Source organism: Camellia sinensis, chromosome 12 (assembly GCF_055761805.1).
Source record: "Camellia sinensis isolate YWXY chromosome 12, ASM5576180v1, whole genome shotgun sequence".
Taxonomy (NCBI): Eukaryota; Viridiplantae; Streptophyta; class Magnoliopsida; order Ericales; family Theaceae; genus Camellia; species Camellia sinensis.
The window spans coordinates 142,907,294-142,921,053 of record NC_138972.1 but is presented as its reverse complement, the minus strand read 5'-3'; the positions used below and the strand labels follow the sequence as shown (position 1 = coordinate 142,921,053).

At 34.8% G+C, this 13,760-nt stretch overlaps 1 protein-coding gene across 4 annotated transcripts; it reads right to left on the bottom strand.

The window, feature by feature from the left end:
- Nucleotides 1-319: 319 nt before the first annotated feature.
- On the bottom strand, nucleotides 320-11,538 carry DRP3A (dynamin-related protein 3A). Of its 4 annotated transcripts, none has more exons than XR_014347389.1 (21): nucleotides 10,821-11,513; nucleotides 9,664-9,946; nucleotides 9,509-9,537; nucleotides 9,301-9,402; nucleotides 8,935-9,003; nucleotides 8,783-8,842; nucleotides 8,349-8,462; nucleotides 7,199-7,247; nucleotides 6,958-7,067; nucleotides 6,164-6,256; nucleotides 5,969-6,079; nucleotides 5,747-5,884; nucleotides 4,621-4,734; nucleotides 4,409-4,501; nucleotides 4,182-4,224; nucleotides 3,780-3,931; nucleotides 3,526-3,672; nucleotides 3,330-3,401; nucleotides 2,232-2,284; nucleotides 1,868-1,967; nucleotides 320-1,106 (listed from the first exon to the last, which is right to left on the bottom strand). XR_014347389.1 is itself a non-coding variant. In XM_028237258.2 (20 exons), exons 1-20 carry the CDS (start codon nucleotides 11,172-11,174, stop codon nucleotides 831-833), a joined length of 2,472 nt encoding a protein of 823 aa, XP_028093059.2. In that variant the 5' UTR covers nucleotides 11,175-11,538; the 3' UTR covers nucleotides 320-830. The 4 variants fall into 4 exon arrangements, 2 of the variants coding, with proteins under 2 accessions (XP_028093059.2, XP_028093058.2); XR_014347390.1 differs by having other exon boundaries at nucleotides 5,969-6,061; XM_028237258.2 differs by lacking the exon at nucleotides 3,330-3,401 and having other exon boundaries at nucleotides 5,969-6,061; nucleotides 10,821-11,538.
- Between the last annotated feature and the right edge of the window lie 2,222 nt (nucleotides 11,539-13,760).

Here is a 13,760-nt window from a genome sequence, read left to right as displayed (position 1 = left end):
GGGTTAGAGAGAGGTAGGGGGATGCAGGCTTGAGGTGACTGGAGGGTGAGGATGGGAGCAGTTGGTGGTGGTTAGTGAGGAAAAGGGTGCGGCAATGGTGAGCGAAGGAGTGACAGTTGGAAGTGGCACTGCTGGGCGTGCTAAGGAGGATGGAAGAGAGTCAAGGCAATCGTGGATGGGGTGGGGTGTAGTGCCCATGATTGATCAGAACAACATTCCAGTTTTTCTAGTTGGTATTTGTATTGTGTGGCACACTATGGAGCATTCATTTCACCCAGATGAAAGACGAGACAGAAGGAAAAAAAAAAGAATATATGGCTGCTTCAGAATCTGCTTTTACATAACAATGGCAGAAAGAATCATGAAACACAATTTTATCATTCAGTACACACTACACAATTACAGAGCTTCCCAAAACAAATCACACTCTATACAGACCAGCTCATCTTATTACTTTACAATCCAGTAACCAAGCGCTTAATAGTTGGAAAACAAAAACCAAACACTACCAACAAGTTGATGAATCTCAAGAGTTATAAAAATTTGTGTTTCCATATAGAACGAAATCAACTGCTCCTGTTTTACCTTTTTGGAGCTTTATAAAACAAAATAATGCATAACTAACTATATTTTAAAATAATAATAATAGTAGGCGTTGTATATGCCAGTCAGGGCAACAGTTAACATCTACCTCTCTTAGGAACAAAAAAGACACCGATTCTGACCCGGAATGTGGGTCTCAAGATATCTTGCAAGAATGTAGGAACACGAATAACAAAGTAAACATATTGCCTTGGTAAACTTGGTCCCCACGCATTTTTCCAAATGGTTTATGGATCAACTACGGGGTATCCTAGAAAGGAATTGCGTCCACTTCCATTGGAATCTGCATTACCAGAAAAAGGTGATTGTAGCTCCCCAGAGTGAGATGATTTACGAGACTTTGGGTTTTTTGGAGAAGCTGTGTAGGAGTCGGTTGAACCACTGCTTGTTGAATACATTGACGCTGTTGGTAGACCGTGGATCTTTGGCAAGCCTGTTGGATCATTACTCAGGCTGTAACCCCTCTCAACTGTCTCAGCTTCTAGTGGCAGTTCATCCAATGTCTACAAAGAAGACACGAGGACCAAAACAACATGATTCTCGGATCAGTTACATCCCGGGATTGGTGCTGTAAACTTGGTAATGGGTAGCCGTTTATAAAATTTGACAAGTATATACGACTGAGATTTCATATATATATATACACATTTAATAAGAGTGAATGTTCTTGAGTTGAGTAGATGGACCAATAAAAAATATGAAATCCATCTAAATTCAAATGGCATTAAGTTTCTTACGATATTGATTTATCCCAAGTTATATGGAATAAAGCTTAAAGTTTTCTATTATGGCTAAACTATTTGACAACATAAATGTTGTAAGTTAAAAATTTACACGTAAATGGTCATTTTGGATGATTCAGAAAACAAAATATAAGTTTTAAGAATGAAATTTTTTTTGAGTAAATTTAATTTGAAGATATACTAACGAATTGAAGTGCTATATCTTTTGTGTTATTTTGATCTACTTTGCATTTTACATGTATTAGGTATTGATGCATATCTTCAATTCTAGGGACCTTACTTTTGTAATGTTAATAATACATTGTTTAATATTTGTTCTCGCAAGATATTTGTATTTTTTTATAAATAAATTTATTTTTCTACCTATTTTTAAAGATGTAAAACAAAATTAGAATTACCTTACATATTACAATATGCTAAACAATTAAGAAAAATAGAATAAATGATAAATGAATTGTATCCCAATTTGACAACTATGCTTAAGAGTCTTCTAAAAATGCAAGGAATAAAAGGGAACCCACCCGAAAAGCTTGTTGAAGAACACGTAGTGTCTCTCGGGTGCGCTTTCTCTTCATTGCCACCTCATCAGGTTCCTGCAACATCTCCTCAAACAGGTTGTCTCTGTTCCAGACCATAAGATAAACACATAAGCAAAACAATATCTAGTGGAATGTTACCCAAAAGACGAATCATTTCGGTACAAATAAAGGAAAGGGGAACGTGGTACACCACATTCTGTAAAATGTGGTATGATAGGTGCAGAATCTAGCAAAAGCACTATAGTTGAGCTGAGTAAGTCAAATCATTATGAGGAAAAGTATTTTAAGGTCAAAGTCAAGAGCAAATAATTATCTCCAAGCACTTGCTGCCTTCATGCTGTATTACCTGTAAAGCTTTTTAATGAAGACATTGTGCAACTCTCTTTTGGTGTGGTTTACCTGGCAATGAATAAAAAGGTTGAGAGTTATCAGAATTCATGGAATGCTTAAAATATGATGTTCAGACGTTCCTCATACTGAAAAGACAAAAAGCATGGCAAGAATGTTATTGTTATTATACAACTGTAACTCGAGCAGAGAAAATCTTCATACGTTAAAGAATGGAAGAATAGCACAGGGCAGCTATAAATTCTAAATGTTTTAATAAACAAAAGAATGTTACATGCAATACATAGCTGCATCCCATCAACAATGTGTGAATCCACATTGAATCTAACAGTGTCAGGGGGATCAAAAACTGCAGATTCATACAAAGCCATTGAACCATCCCAACCAGCACCAGAGTTGTATGCTAGATAAAATAAAATCTACGTAGAAGTCCACTCAGATGAAGCAGTTGAAAACCATTCAAGCAAAAAATGATAACTTGAAGGCACCAAAAGCATAAGATAAGGCAAGTTACAAGTTGACAAAGAATGGGGAGGGACATAAACAATTATCACAGGTTCAGGGTTGACAGTTTCCCTATCAAACTGACTACGTTTGCAATTTTCTAATTGTTCACAATTTTTTTTTTTTTCCTGATAAATTCAAATTGTTCACAATTTGATCAATCCAGCTGTTCAATTGTTTCACATCATGTAACTTGTGTAACTGAATATATGAATGATATGATTTTAATAAAATAAATGACATTTTCATTTTTAACATTTATGTTTTTATTTATTTAACATATGCAACTTGCAAGTTTGAAACACAACACAACACCATATAAGTAACAATATAGATAATAGTAAAGTGTTATTATGAACACATGAAATCATTAACTGTTGAAAGAAAATATGTAAATCATTCTTTATAGAGACTTAAAAATAGTACAAGTTTAGTAATATTATGGATCATGTTTAAAAAATAAGTTAAAAATCCTAAACCCCCAATAAATGTGATTCTAAAATAAAATGTGAATTGCTAAGTTTTAGTGAAGTTTGTGATTCTAAACTCTCAGCCAATCCTATTACAAGGTCAATTACAACTGCTGACCCACCGCAATACCATACATCATAGTCTGTCAGTCAAGGGCAGTCAGAAATCCTATTTACCCATTATGCATACTCCCCTGAAATTAGCACACATATTAAATGTTAAAACCAAATGGGGAAAATATTCAAAAAAAAAAAAAAGAGATGGAAAAAATGGTAAAAAGTACGCAAGTGGCAAGACCATCAATAGATAACAATTACCAGGAAGTGCATAATTGCTTTTGGAATAGCATCCTCAACATTCTTTCTAACAATGTCATAATATGATCCCAACAACAGTTTTGTAACTGTTATTTCAATAGCCTCCTGATCTGAATGGGTTTCTGATGGTCTCAAGACAGTTGGAGGCTTTAAGAATACAAAGAGAAATTTGTTACAATCATATAGACATAAAAGATCATGGCTCAATAATCAAACCAACTGAGGAGTCTAAAGATAAGACCTTTTGCTCATACCTCTCTCAAATGGATCATGGAGAAGGCATGCTCCATGCTCTGAACAGGTTCACTAATAAATGACTTGTGTGTTGAGTTCTCTTTGATAGACATGCGTCTATCAGAACCACCAAAAATAGATGAAATCCCCCAACTCGAACCAGTTGCATTAGCTTATTAATCACAAAGCATACCGAATAAGGCTATTTTCATAGCAATAATGCTGCTAGTCACTTCTAACAAATTACTGGTTACGAATAGATATTAAACATAGAAGAAAAAGAGATAATAAAAAAAGAATACAGCCTTCTTGCAAACAATCACTGAGGAATAAATTATAAGCAGAACTTAAATCCCAGCTCATATCAGTAATCCATACAGAATTAGATAATATCTAAATTTCTTTTCTAAGTAACATTTTACCGGATGATGTGGTTTTCTCAACATCTGCAACAGGCCGAGCTCCCTGCCACACACAACAGAATCATCATAATAAGAATAATCAGATAATCTGAATAAATTCAATCACACAAAAGCTTGAAATTCTCTTAGACTAGCAGTGATTGAAACCAAACAAGAGATGTAATATGCAGCAAGTTGTTTGACAAAATGTAGTGCCAATGGACGCAAGCAATAAACAACTTCACTACCTGCTCAGGGACAATTCCATTTACTGATCTACCAAGAATAGCACGAGATTTAAGACTTCTTTCAGATGTTGGTGCCTTTTCCAGATCCACATCCTAACAGACAAAATGCACCCAATTTAGATTAGTAGGAAGAAGATGAAGCAATTCAAACAGCAGGTGCGGCTGCAGCATTTACAAAACTTACAGTTATCAACAGCACCTTATACACATACCTTTGGCCTAGGAATGGGTGCAGCTACCCTACTGGACTTGATCTGATGCAATGCTTCTTCGACAGCTTTACTTCCACCAATAAATTTTGGATGTGAAGTGTTTATATAGTCCATCTAGAATGCAGAATTAGATAAATTGCAGTGGTATACAGATTGTGATCATTCTAGAAAAATATGGAAATGTGCATTTACAAATTCATTAACATTGAGAATTTTAAGATTTAGAAACACATGTACAGAGGATGAGTTTAAATATTTAGATGCATGGTCACAACCCTGACACAGCAAACACAGTTAAAACTAGGCTATTAAGCCAACAACTCTGGCATGCAAATGACCATGCACATTCGAATTCCAAACACATGAGGAAACAAGCATCAAAAGGATAAACACCATCAATCAGCCCCAAGTTTACACATGTAGGAAGAGACAACAACCCTAACAATTGTCAGGAAAGGCCAATCACTGCATATAAGATATTTTTAGTGATCTTAACAGACAAGACAATAATATTTAGGTTCTAATGCCAATCCATGTGTGATAGGTTCTAAGACACATCTCATTTGTTGCAGGTGCAATCATTAAAATTTTGAAATGTCTGCTGGACATGCATTTGAACTACACTTAAAAAGGCAATAACTAGCAGGCAGTCAGCAACTAAGATGAGAATAAAAACAGAAGAAATAATATGAAAGATGTCACAATTAAGAAATCTAGGAGCATCCTGTTGACATCTATAAAACTTCAGTGAATCTTACTATGAGAAGATTCAAGAAAGTCAATCTTTCAAGAACAAAATTGGAAGCCTGGAAAGATCAGTATTAGGTACTAGCAATAAAATTAAGGCATTGGAAATGCTATAATGGTCATGCAGAACTCCTGCAATTGACCATAATTTGTTAGAATAAGGAATTGTAAATTGACTCATCAGAATGCATATCAAACTTCTAAGAAATTATTTTTCAGATCTGTTACTATTCTAACAAGGATCCAAAGAGTAGATCCCAAAATTTGTTTTGTCAAGACCTTGTATCTTAATCTTGCTCAAGCAATATGCATCAGGAGCCAGCTGGAATAGATTTGAAAACCACAAATTTTTTTTTTTTAAACCCCAAATTCAGCATACCTCCATTTCAATAATGTGGCCAATCATTGTCTCTGAGGGTTCAAGGCCTTCTCGCAAAAAGTTCCCTATAACCTCATCCATGCGCTTTCTCAGAACAGGAAACCGCTGTAGTTCATTAACCATACAGCGATGGCTCATCTAAAATAGAATCAATAAATCAGTGCCTTTGTGCAGGTAACACACTCCATAAACCACAAAAATAGACATTGAGAATTTCCTTGCCTTAATTAACTCATCATAGATAAACCTAGCACATTGAAGGCTCGGGTCTAACAAACGAACTATTTGTCTTCGAACAAGAACTTCAAATGGAACCTGCAAATTAGGATTAAACTAAGATAATGAAAGTTATAGTCACAAGAAGAAAAATAAAAATCAAACAACTTCCTGAATGAAAAACATAAAAATAAGACCCACCTCTGGTACAAATAATGCAGATTTAGGACCAGTTGCATTCTGAATGGCAGTTCGGATGTCATCATCAGTCAAGTCCTCACATGGATCCACCTCCTGCAACACAGATAAAATCTTCTCAAATTTGATGGACTAATAGCAGCTTAAAGCTCAGCTTTGCGCCTCAGTTATCAATACAACACTGATCACAATCACACATAAGAAGCCAACTGGCTGATCCACAATTTTTTTTGGATCAAAGTGGCAAAGGACTTCTAAAAGCACACTCCGACTTGCTATTGCAAAAGATAAGTTTTACGATGGATGGACGAACCGACCTTTAAACTATGTTCCATTCAATAGCTACAAAGACGGAGAGAAAAAAAGAGACAAGGCAGAGTAAATCTCATAACCATGCAACTTTAGAATGGTAGTGAAATATTTCCTCACAATTCCCCTTCAACCAGTTACTAAATTAAACATTCCCATATAAGATACAAAGTCAGGTCTCTAGGGACAGCACCGGAAAAACAATGCACGAAGTAGAAAGAATGGTTGAGAAATATTTCCTCACAGTTCCCCCTTCAACAAGTTACTAAATTAAGCATGATATAAGACACAAAGTCAGGTCTCTACGGACCGCAGCACCAGAAAAAAAAACAACGAACAAAGTAGAAAGCCTGGGGATGAAACTTTTTGCAATTTTATTTGATTAAGAAAAGGTGGCACAATATGAAAATACTTGATAAGAATAAAGAACCTGCAATCTAGAATGTCAAAAGACATGCCAAATCACAATTAATGTCAAGAACACACACCTCCAAACTCTTCACAAATATTGACTGGAAGATATAATGGATCCGCGCACCACCAGACAGCTCAGATGTTGACATTTCTTCATTTTTCCCTTCTATCATTGAAGAGAATGCTGTTTCCAACAACGAATTGATGATGCATCAATAAGGCTCCAGCACTGACAATGCATAAGGATTATATGAAGAACATAGACATTTGTGGCCCCAAAAGACAGCTAAGTAGGTGGAGCCACATTTACTTTACCTTCAGAGTACTTCGATAGAATGTTTAGAAGAAGAGCTCCCTGACCAGCCTATTTATTTTTTAAAAAACATGAAAAAAGAAAAATAGTAGTAAGCACAAAAATAGTATAAAAAGTTTCATTCTGAATGGCCAACTTTACATAAAGTATGGTTATTTTGCAAATACATTGAAGTGTAATTGGACAGAAGTTATCAACACTGTGAGATATGTTAATAACCTGAACCAAAAAAAAAAGAGTTCTACCTCATAATGGACTGTTTCACATATTTACATTCAAAAAAACTGACTCCTATCCAGTTACTAGTATATACTAAGGTGGTGTTTGGGAAGTTTGTGTGTTGGGTTTTTTTTTTTTTTTTTTTACACTAAAAGACAAACTTTTTGCAAAACCAAAAAAAACAAATCCAAACAAAATATCAAATCCAACCCCATAATCATTTTACTTTTTCTCTCACAAACATGACATCCAACCACAAAGAAACACAACTATCTTCCCAAACACCAAAATTTTTTTATCTAATAATATATTACAACTAAAAAAACCTACATAAAAACCCACTTCCCAAACTCCCACTAAATTGGCTAGGAGGCAGTTTTGAATGTAATTATGAGAGAGAGAGAGAGAGAGAGAGAGAGAGAGAGTATTGGGCACTGAATGACCACAGAAGTAAAAATCGCAAACATCTATTAGTCCACTGTTTTGCCTGCGCACATGGAAAAGTCTACCCAGGACCTACTTCATTGCACTAGAATTAGATGTTTATAGAAAAATGCACAGCCATGACTAGGATTAATTTACCAATGAATTAATCAATTTATTTTTTTATCAGGAACAAAGAAAATTATATGAATCAATTATCTCAATCATAATCTAGAAGAGTTTGTGAACTGGAGCAATGGCAAGTGCTAACCACTCCCAAGGATAGAGAAAGGGTTCAAGTTACAGAAATTACCCTCTCCACAAAAAAGTGGTGGAAAGGCATCCTACCAAGTACCTCTCTCCCATACCTTGCTTACACTCTATATGACCTCAACTATATTCTAGCAAATTTTATCAACGTAGGATATGCCTTGGTACATAGAACAAAACCAATGGTCATGCTAAAACCAATTTAGCAATGGTGTCAAAGAATAAAGAAGTAGATGATGCCTTTGATTCAGTGATTTCTCCATAGCTAGCATGCTCCTTCGCAACAGAAACCAGTGCAGCACTGATGCGAGACTTCAACCCTGGAAGTATTGTCTTGATGTGTTGTACCAGAATCTGCATAAGACATGCACACGCTTATATGAAACCAATGGCCTTCTCAATTTACTTAACAGTTAAAGAGTTAAATTATCTTTAATAACAGTCACAGATCGTTATAAGAGGCATAAAAAAATAAATTAAAAAAAAAACATGTATGCACTGTCTGAGATTGATTGTGTTTGCATAATGAGAGAGAGAGAGAGAGAGAGCAAACAGAAGACCAATGTGTGTGTGTATGCGCCTATGTTCGAAAAGACAGCAAGAAAAATGCATTATTAGAAATCAATGTGTGTGTGCGCGCGCGCGCATATGTTCGACTCTGTCAACTGAAGTACCTGGTTCAACTTCTTTGCCAACTGGGGGACGCCACAGCGATCCACAAGATCACTATACACCTAAGTAACAGAAAAAGATACAGATAAATGCAGTTTAATAATAAATACTAGGTCAACCTGCAAACAATAGTTGAATAATAGTATGGGCATACTGGACGACTGCGAAAGAACTTCTCCTCAGCCACAAGTGCATCCTTAATACTCCGGTTGAGCATAATATCCTGTTTAATGATGATAACAATAAAACAGATCAGAAACAAACTTATCCCTACGGAGTCAAACTCAAGACATCTACAACCGATGTGGTAATACTGCCAACCAGATGCTACTAAACCACATGAGTATTGGCAAGGTCAATTAAAGTAAGGATGCATGAAAAAACCAAAAACTAATACCCTTATATATATATATATATATCAAAATTAAATTAACTTAGCCTTTCCTCATCTATAATTACAAAGCAGAAGCTCATAATAAAATTTGCAAATTTTTCTATTGCTTTTAAGTTAAAGGATTACCTCCTGACTACGATTTACAACGCCTACATAACCAAGCCGAAGAGGAATTACTTTTCCAAGCAAAAAATTGCGAGCATCTGTACCTCTGTCCATAATATCCAACTAAAGCAACCAAAAAGTTGATAACTCACATCAGAATTAAAAACATCTATCGTAAATTACAAAGACTATTTATGTGGATGAAAAGTTCATGTTCATTTGTTTGCACCTTTGTGATTATACCAATGGTTCGATAACCTGCCAACAGAAATTATCATGCATAAGTAATAGAGTTATATAGTGAACCAAATCCTGCTATAATAAGTATTCAGTTTATTCAGCGTAATTGATCTAGAAAAGCAGAGATATAGGTAGAAGACTCACCATCAGGGTCGGCATTTCCAGCTATCTGGAGAGCATCTGAATTTGCTAAGTCAGAATTTGCTGGTGTAACAGCTAATATCAAACAGCTTGGGAGTTTAATATATGACATTATCATTGTTCTAATCCTTGCTTCAATATCAGAAGGCTGGTCACCAACAGGAACCTTTGTAATACCAGGCAAATCCACCAGTGTGATATCGAGAACATTTGGTGAAAAAATCTTCAAACGAATCTGCTTGTCAGAAACACCTTTGTTTCCTCCTGCTTCCCTATCAGTCTCAGCCTAAAGTCAACACGAAAATAATTATGAGGTATGTCTGTGTGTGTGTGTGTGTGTTGCGCACCGAATAATAATTTTTTTTTCTAATAACAAGTTTTTTGTCACTTGAGCTCGGATAAACCAACAGAAAGCTTCAAAATAATCGTAAATCACAGTAATTGAATTAAGAAACAATGTTGGATTACTATTGCCAGAAAAGTAGGTTTACTTCCATGACATTAAAAGTTTGAACAAATACGTGCTACATCAAAATATGTGTGTGCACAGAATATCAGAGATTATATGCACGCCATTCTTATTGTATTCTTTTGCCCCTTACTCTAACTTTACGATTCAGCATTTGCAAAACTCACAACAAATGACCTTTTGCATATTTTCTAATTGAACTTTTTTGAAAAACAAACCCAGCCTCACCCCCACCTTACATTAAATTCCTGATAACACATTATTAGACCAACTTTAATTCAAAAAATGTAATTTGAATTAAATTCTTGTACATTGAATATAAACATTCTAAACAATATATATAGATATATATATAGATATATATATAGATATATATATATATATATAGATATATCAAAACTGAGACCACAGGTAGCTAAATACACTAGACTTAGCAGCCTCATTCATGGATTGATGCATAAACTCTTCATCTAGACATTGCAATCAATCACAGTAATAAAATGTAAAACAACATAGTTCTTTTCCCAAGTTTCCTTTGCTGTCAATTGCCCAATCTTTACCTCTACAAGAAACCACAATTTGTAAGCCAATCTTGAAACTTACAATCCATATCAGTCATGTAATAATCATCACTACTTTCTCAGTAACCAAACACAAAGCAAGCACAGTAGTAAATGAAATCAAAGAATACCTGGATTTCCCTCCGAATTTCATTGAAATCGTAGAACCTCTTGGAAGGCAAGTGCAAGAACTCCCCGTACTCCTCCTCAGAGCCATCGGGCTTCCGCTTGGTCTGCAACAACTGAAGCACAAGCGGGCGGCGAGTACAGATATCGGAACCCCTGGGGAGGAAATCGCGGCCGACAAGAGCTTCGAGGACGCTGGATTTGCCGCTGCTTTGGCTGCCGACGACGGCGACCTGAGGGAGCTCGATCGTGGATTGGCTACCGAGCTGAGCAAAGATGTCTTGAAGCTTGTTGACGATTGGGATCACAGAGTGGCCCAGAGGAGCAGCATTTGAAGAAGATAGAGGTTCGTCGGCCATGGATGAATGAAATCAAGATCGATGTGTAGTTGGAATTGGAGTTGCTGTTGCTGAGATGGGCGAACAAACCCTAGAGACCGGAGTTGTGCAACTGTGGATGAGAGAGAAAGAGAGGTTTAAATTTTTAGAGTGAGAGAGACAGAGTCCTGGGGTGTGGGGTGGCGCTTCTCGACCGCCCAAGCAGGAGACACGGGAGATTTTTCGATCGGAGTGGTGTGGTTCAACATTCAATTTTCAATTTTCAATTTTAATTTTTGTAAGGGGGTTTATGCTGAATTGAGCTTGGGGTGTGGAGCGAATTAACCTACGCACCCTTTCCAAACGGCAATCGCCATCAATAAAGGCTTTAGAAAGTATTCAATCTAGTTTAAAAAAATTTAAAAATTATAATTTATATTAAAAGGTTAAAAAAATTATTTTTTCTCTATTTTTTATATATTTTTCGTAAAAAATTAAAAAATCATTTCAAACATACTATTTCATATTTTAGTTAAAAAATTAAAAAATTATTAAAATAATCTATTTCCAAATGAAACCTTATTATTAGTTTAAATTATATGATTCATTACATTTATGGTAGAGTTATAGAAGAGAACTGATTAGAGGAGTTGGCTCTTTCAATAATTTTATTTTATTTTTTTTATAATATTTTATGAGTTGAACAAAATTATGTGTTTGAAAATTATTTTTTAAAATTATACAAGAGAAATTGAATAACCCATTTGGGAGGGTCCAAAATAGCCAGCAAGATTACAAATTATCAAATTAATTAATTTTTCATGCATCTTTTTTTTTTTTTTTTGGGTAAAAAATCACACAAATTATTAAAAAAATAAATTAAAAGCACCAATGTGTTTGACTTGTTTTGTTATTAGCTTTTTTATTTTTTTGAATCTTGTTGTAGTCCAAGGTCCCGTTTGGTAGAGCTGTGGAAAAGTGATTATATCCCTGTTTGGTAGGGCTTATTTTCAACTTTTAGCTTAATTTAAGCTATTTTGATGTGTTTGGTTCAGCTTAACAATACAGCTTATAACTTTTTGTAAGTCAAAAATCAACTTATTCTTTGAGTGGGGGAGGAGAAGCTTAATTTATAAGTCAAAAATCAGTTTATGTTCACAGTTGTAAGCTGTTAGGCTATAAGTTATAGGCCCCGTTTGGTAGAGTTGTAGGAAAGTGATTATAACTTATAACTTAATAGCTTATGGCTTATAACTGTGAACATAAGCTGATTTTATACTTATAAATTAAGCTTCTCCTCCCCTACTCAAAGAATAAGTTGATTTTTGACTTACAAAAAACTATAAGCTGTATTGTTAAGTTGAACCAAACACATCAAAATAGCTTAAATTAAGTTAAAATCTGAAATAAGCTGGAAATAAGCCCTATCACACAGGGTCATAATCACTTTCCCACAGCTCTACCAAACGGGGCCTATAGCTTATACCTTAACAGCTTATAGCTTATAACTGTGAACATAAGCTGATTTTTGACTTATAAATTAAGTTTCTCCTCCCCCACTCAAAGAATAAGTTAATTTTTAACTTACAAAAAGTTATAAGCTGTATTGTAAAGTTGAACCAAACACATCAAAATAACTTAAATTAAGTTAAAAGCTGAAATAAGCTGAAAATAAGCTCTACCAAACAGGGCCTAAATCAAGTTCTAAATGAGACCCAAATTAATTTAGGAAGTGGAAATTAGGTGCTCCTTGGATTGTGAGCATAATTAGGGAAAGTTACTAATATTACGAGATAATCAATAATGTTACATATGTGTTTGATATGTACTAAAAAAATGGGGAAATTAGTTTAAGGTCTCTATCCAACTTTTAGTAATGGATTAGGTCCACAATGTGTTCTTTTGTAGCCTAAGGTCCCTCAATGTTATTTTAGAGTGTAAAATACCTGTCTTACCATTGTTTATAATATACGTTGCTTTCAATTTGGCAGCTAAAGATCATATTGATATTTTGTGGGAGATTACGTGAGGATGAACTTGACGATTCAGATTTTTGTGGAGATTTTCTAGGGTTTTTGTAGGTGTTGAAATCCTGTTCATTGTTTGTAGGTGTTGAAATCCTGTACGAGTTGAAATCATATTCGTTGTTTGTAGGTGTTGATCGATCGTGTAGGAGTTGAAATCTGGTTCATTGTGCTTGATTTGATTTCATGTAGAGTTGAATTAGATAAGTTTTCAATTTTTGATTTGATTTGATCGTGTAGGTGTTGAATTAGGTTTTTGTTTTTAGTTTTGATCAATGTGAGAGAGACGAACTCAGTGTTGTTGTTTTTGATTTTTGAAGTTAATTTTTCATTATCAGTTATTGATGAATTTTCGATGGAGTTGATTTTGATTTTTGGAGTTGCTTTTTCATTCTCTGTCAACATGGTTATGAGTTGCTTTTTGGTGCTCTGTTTTTCTGCGTTTTTGTGCTCTGTTTTTTGTTCACTTTGCATTTTTTATGTAGTGCAGAGAAAATTGCAAGTTTGTTACTATAATTGAACTCAAATCACAGAGAAAATTGTAAGCTTGTAGTGTAGTGAAAATCACAGAGAAAATTGTAAGTAGGTAGAGAAATTTACAGAC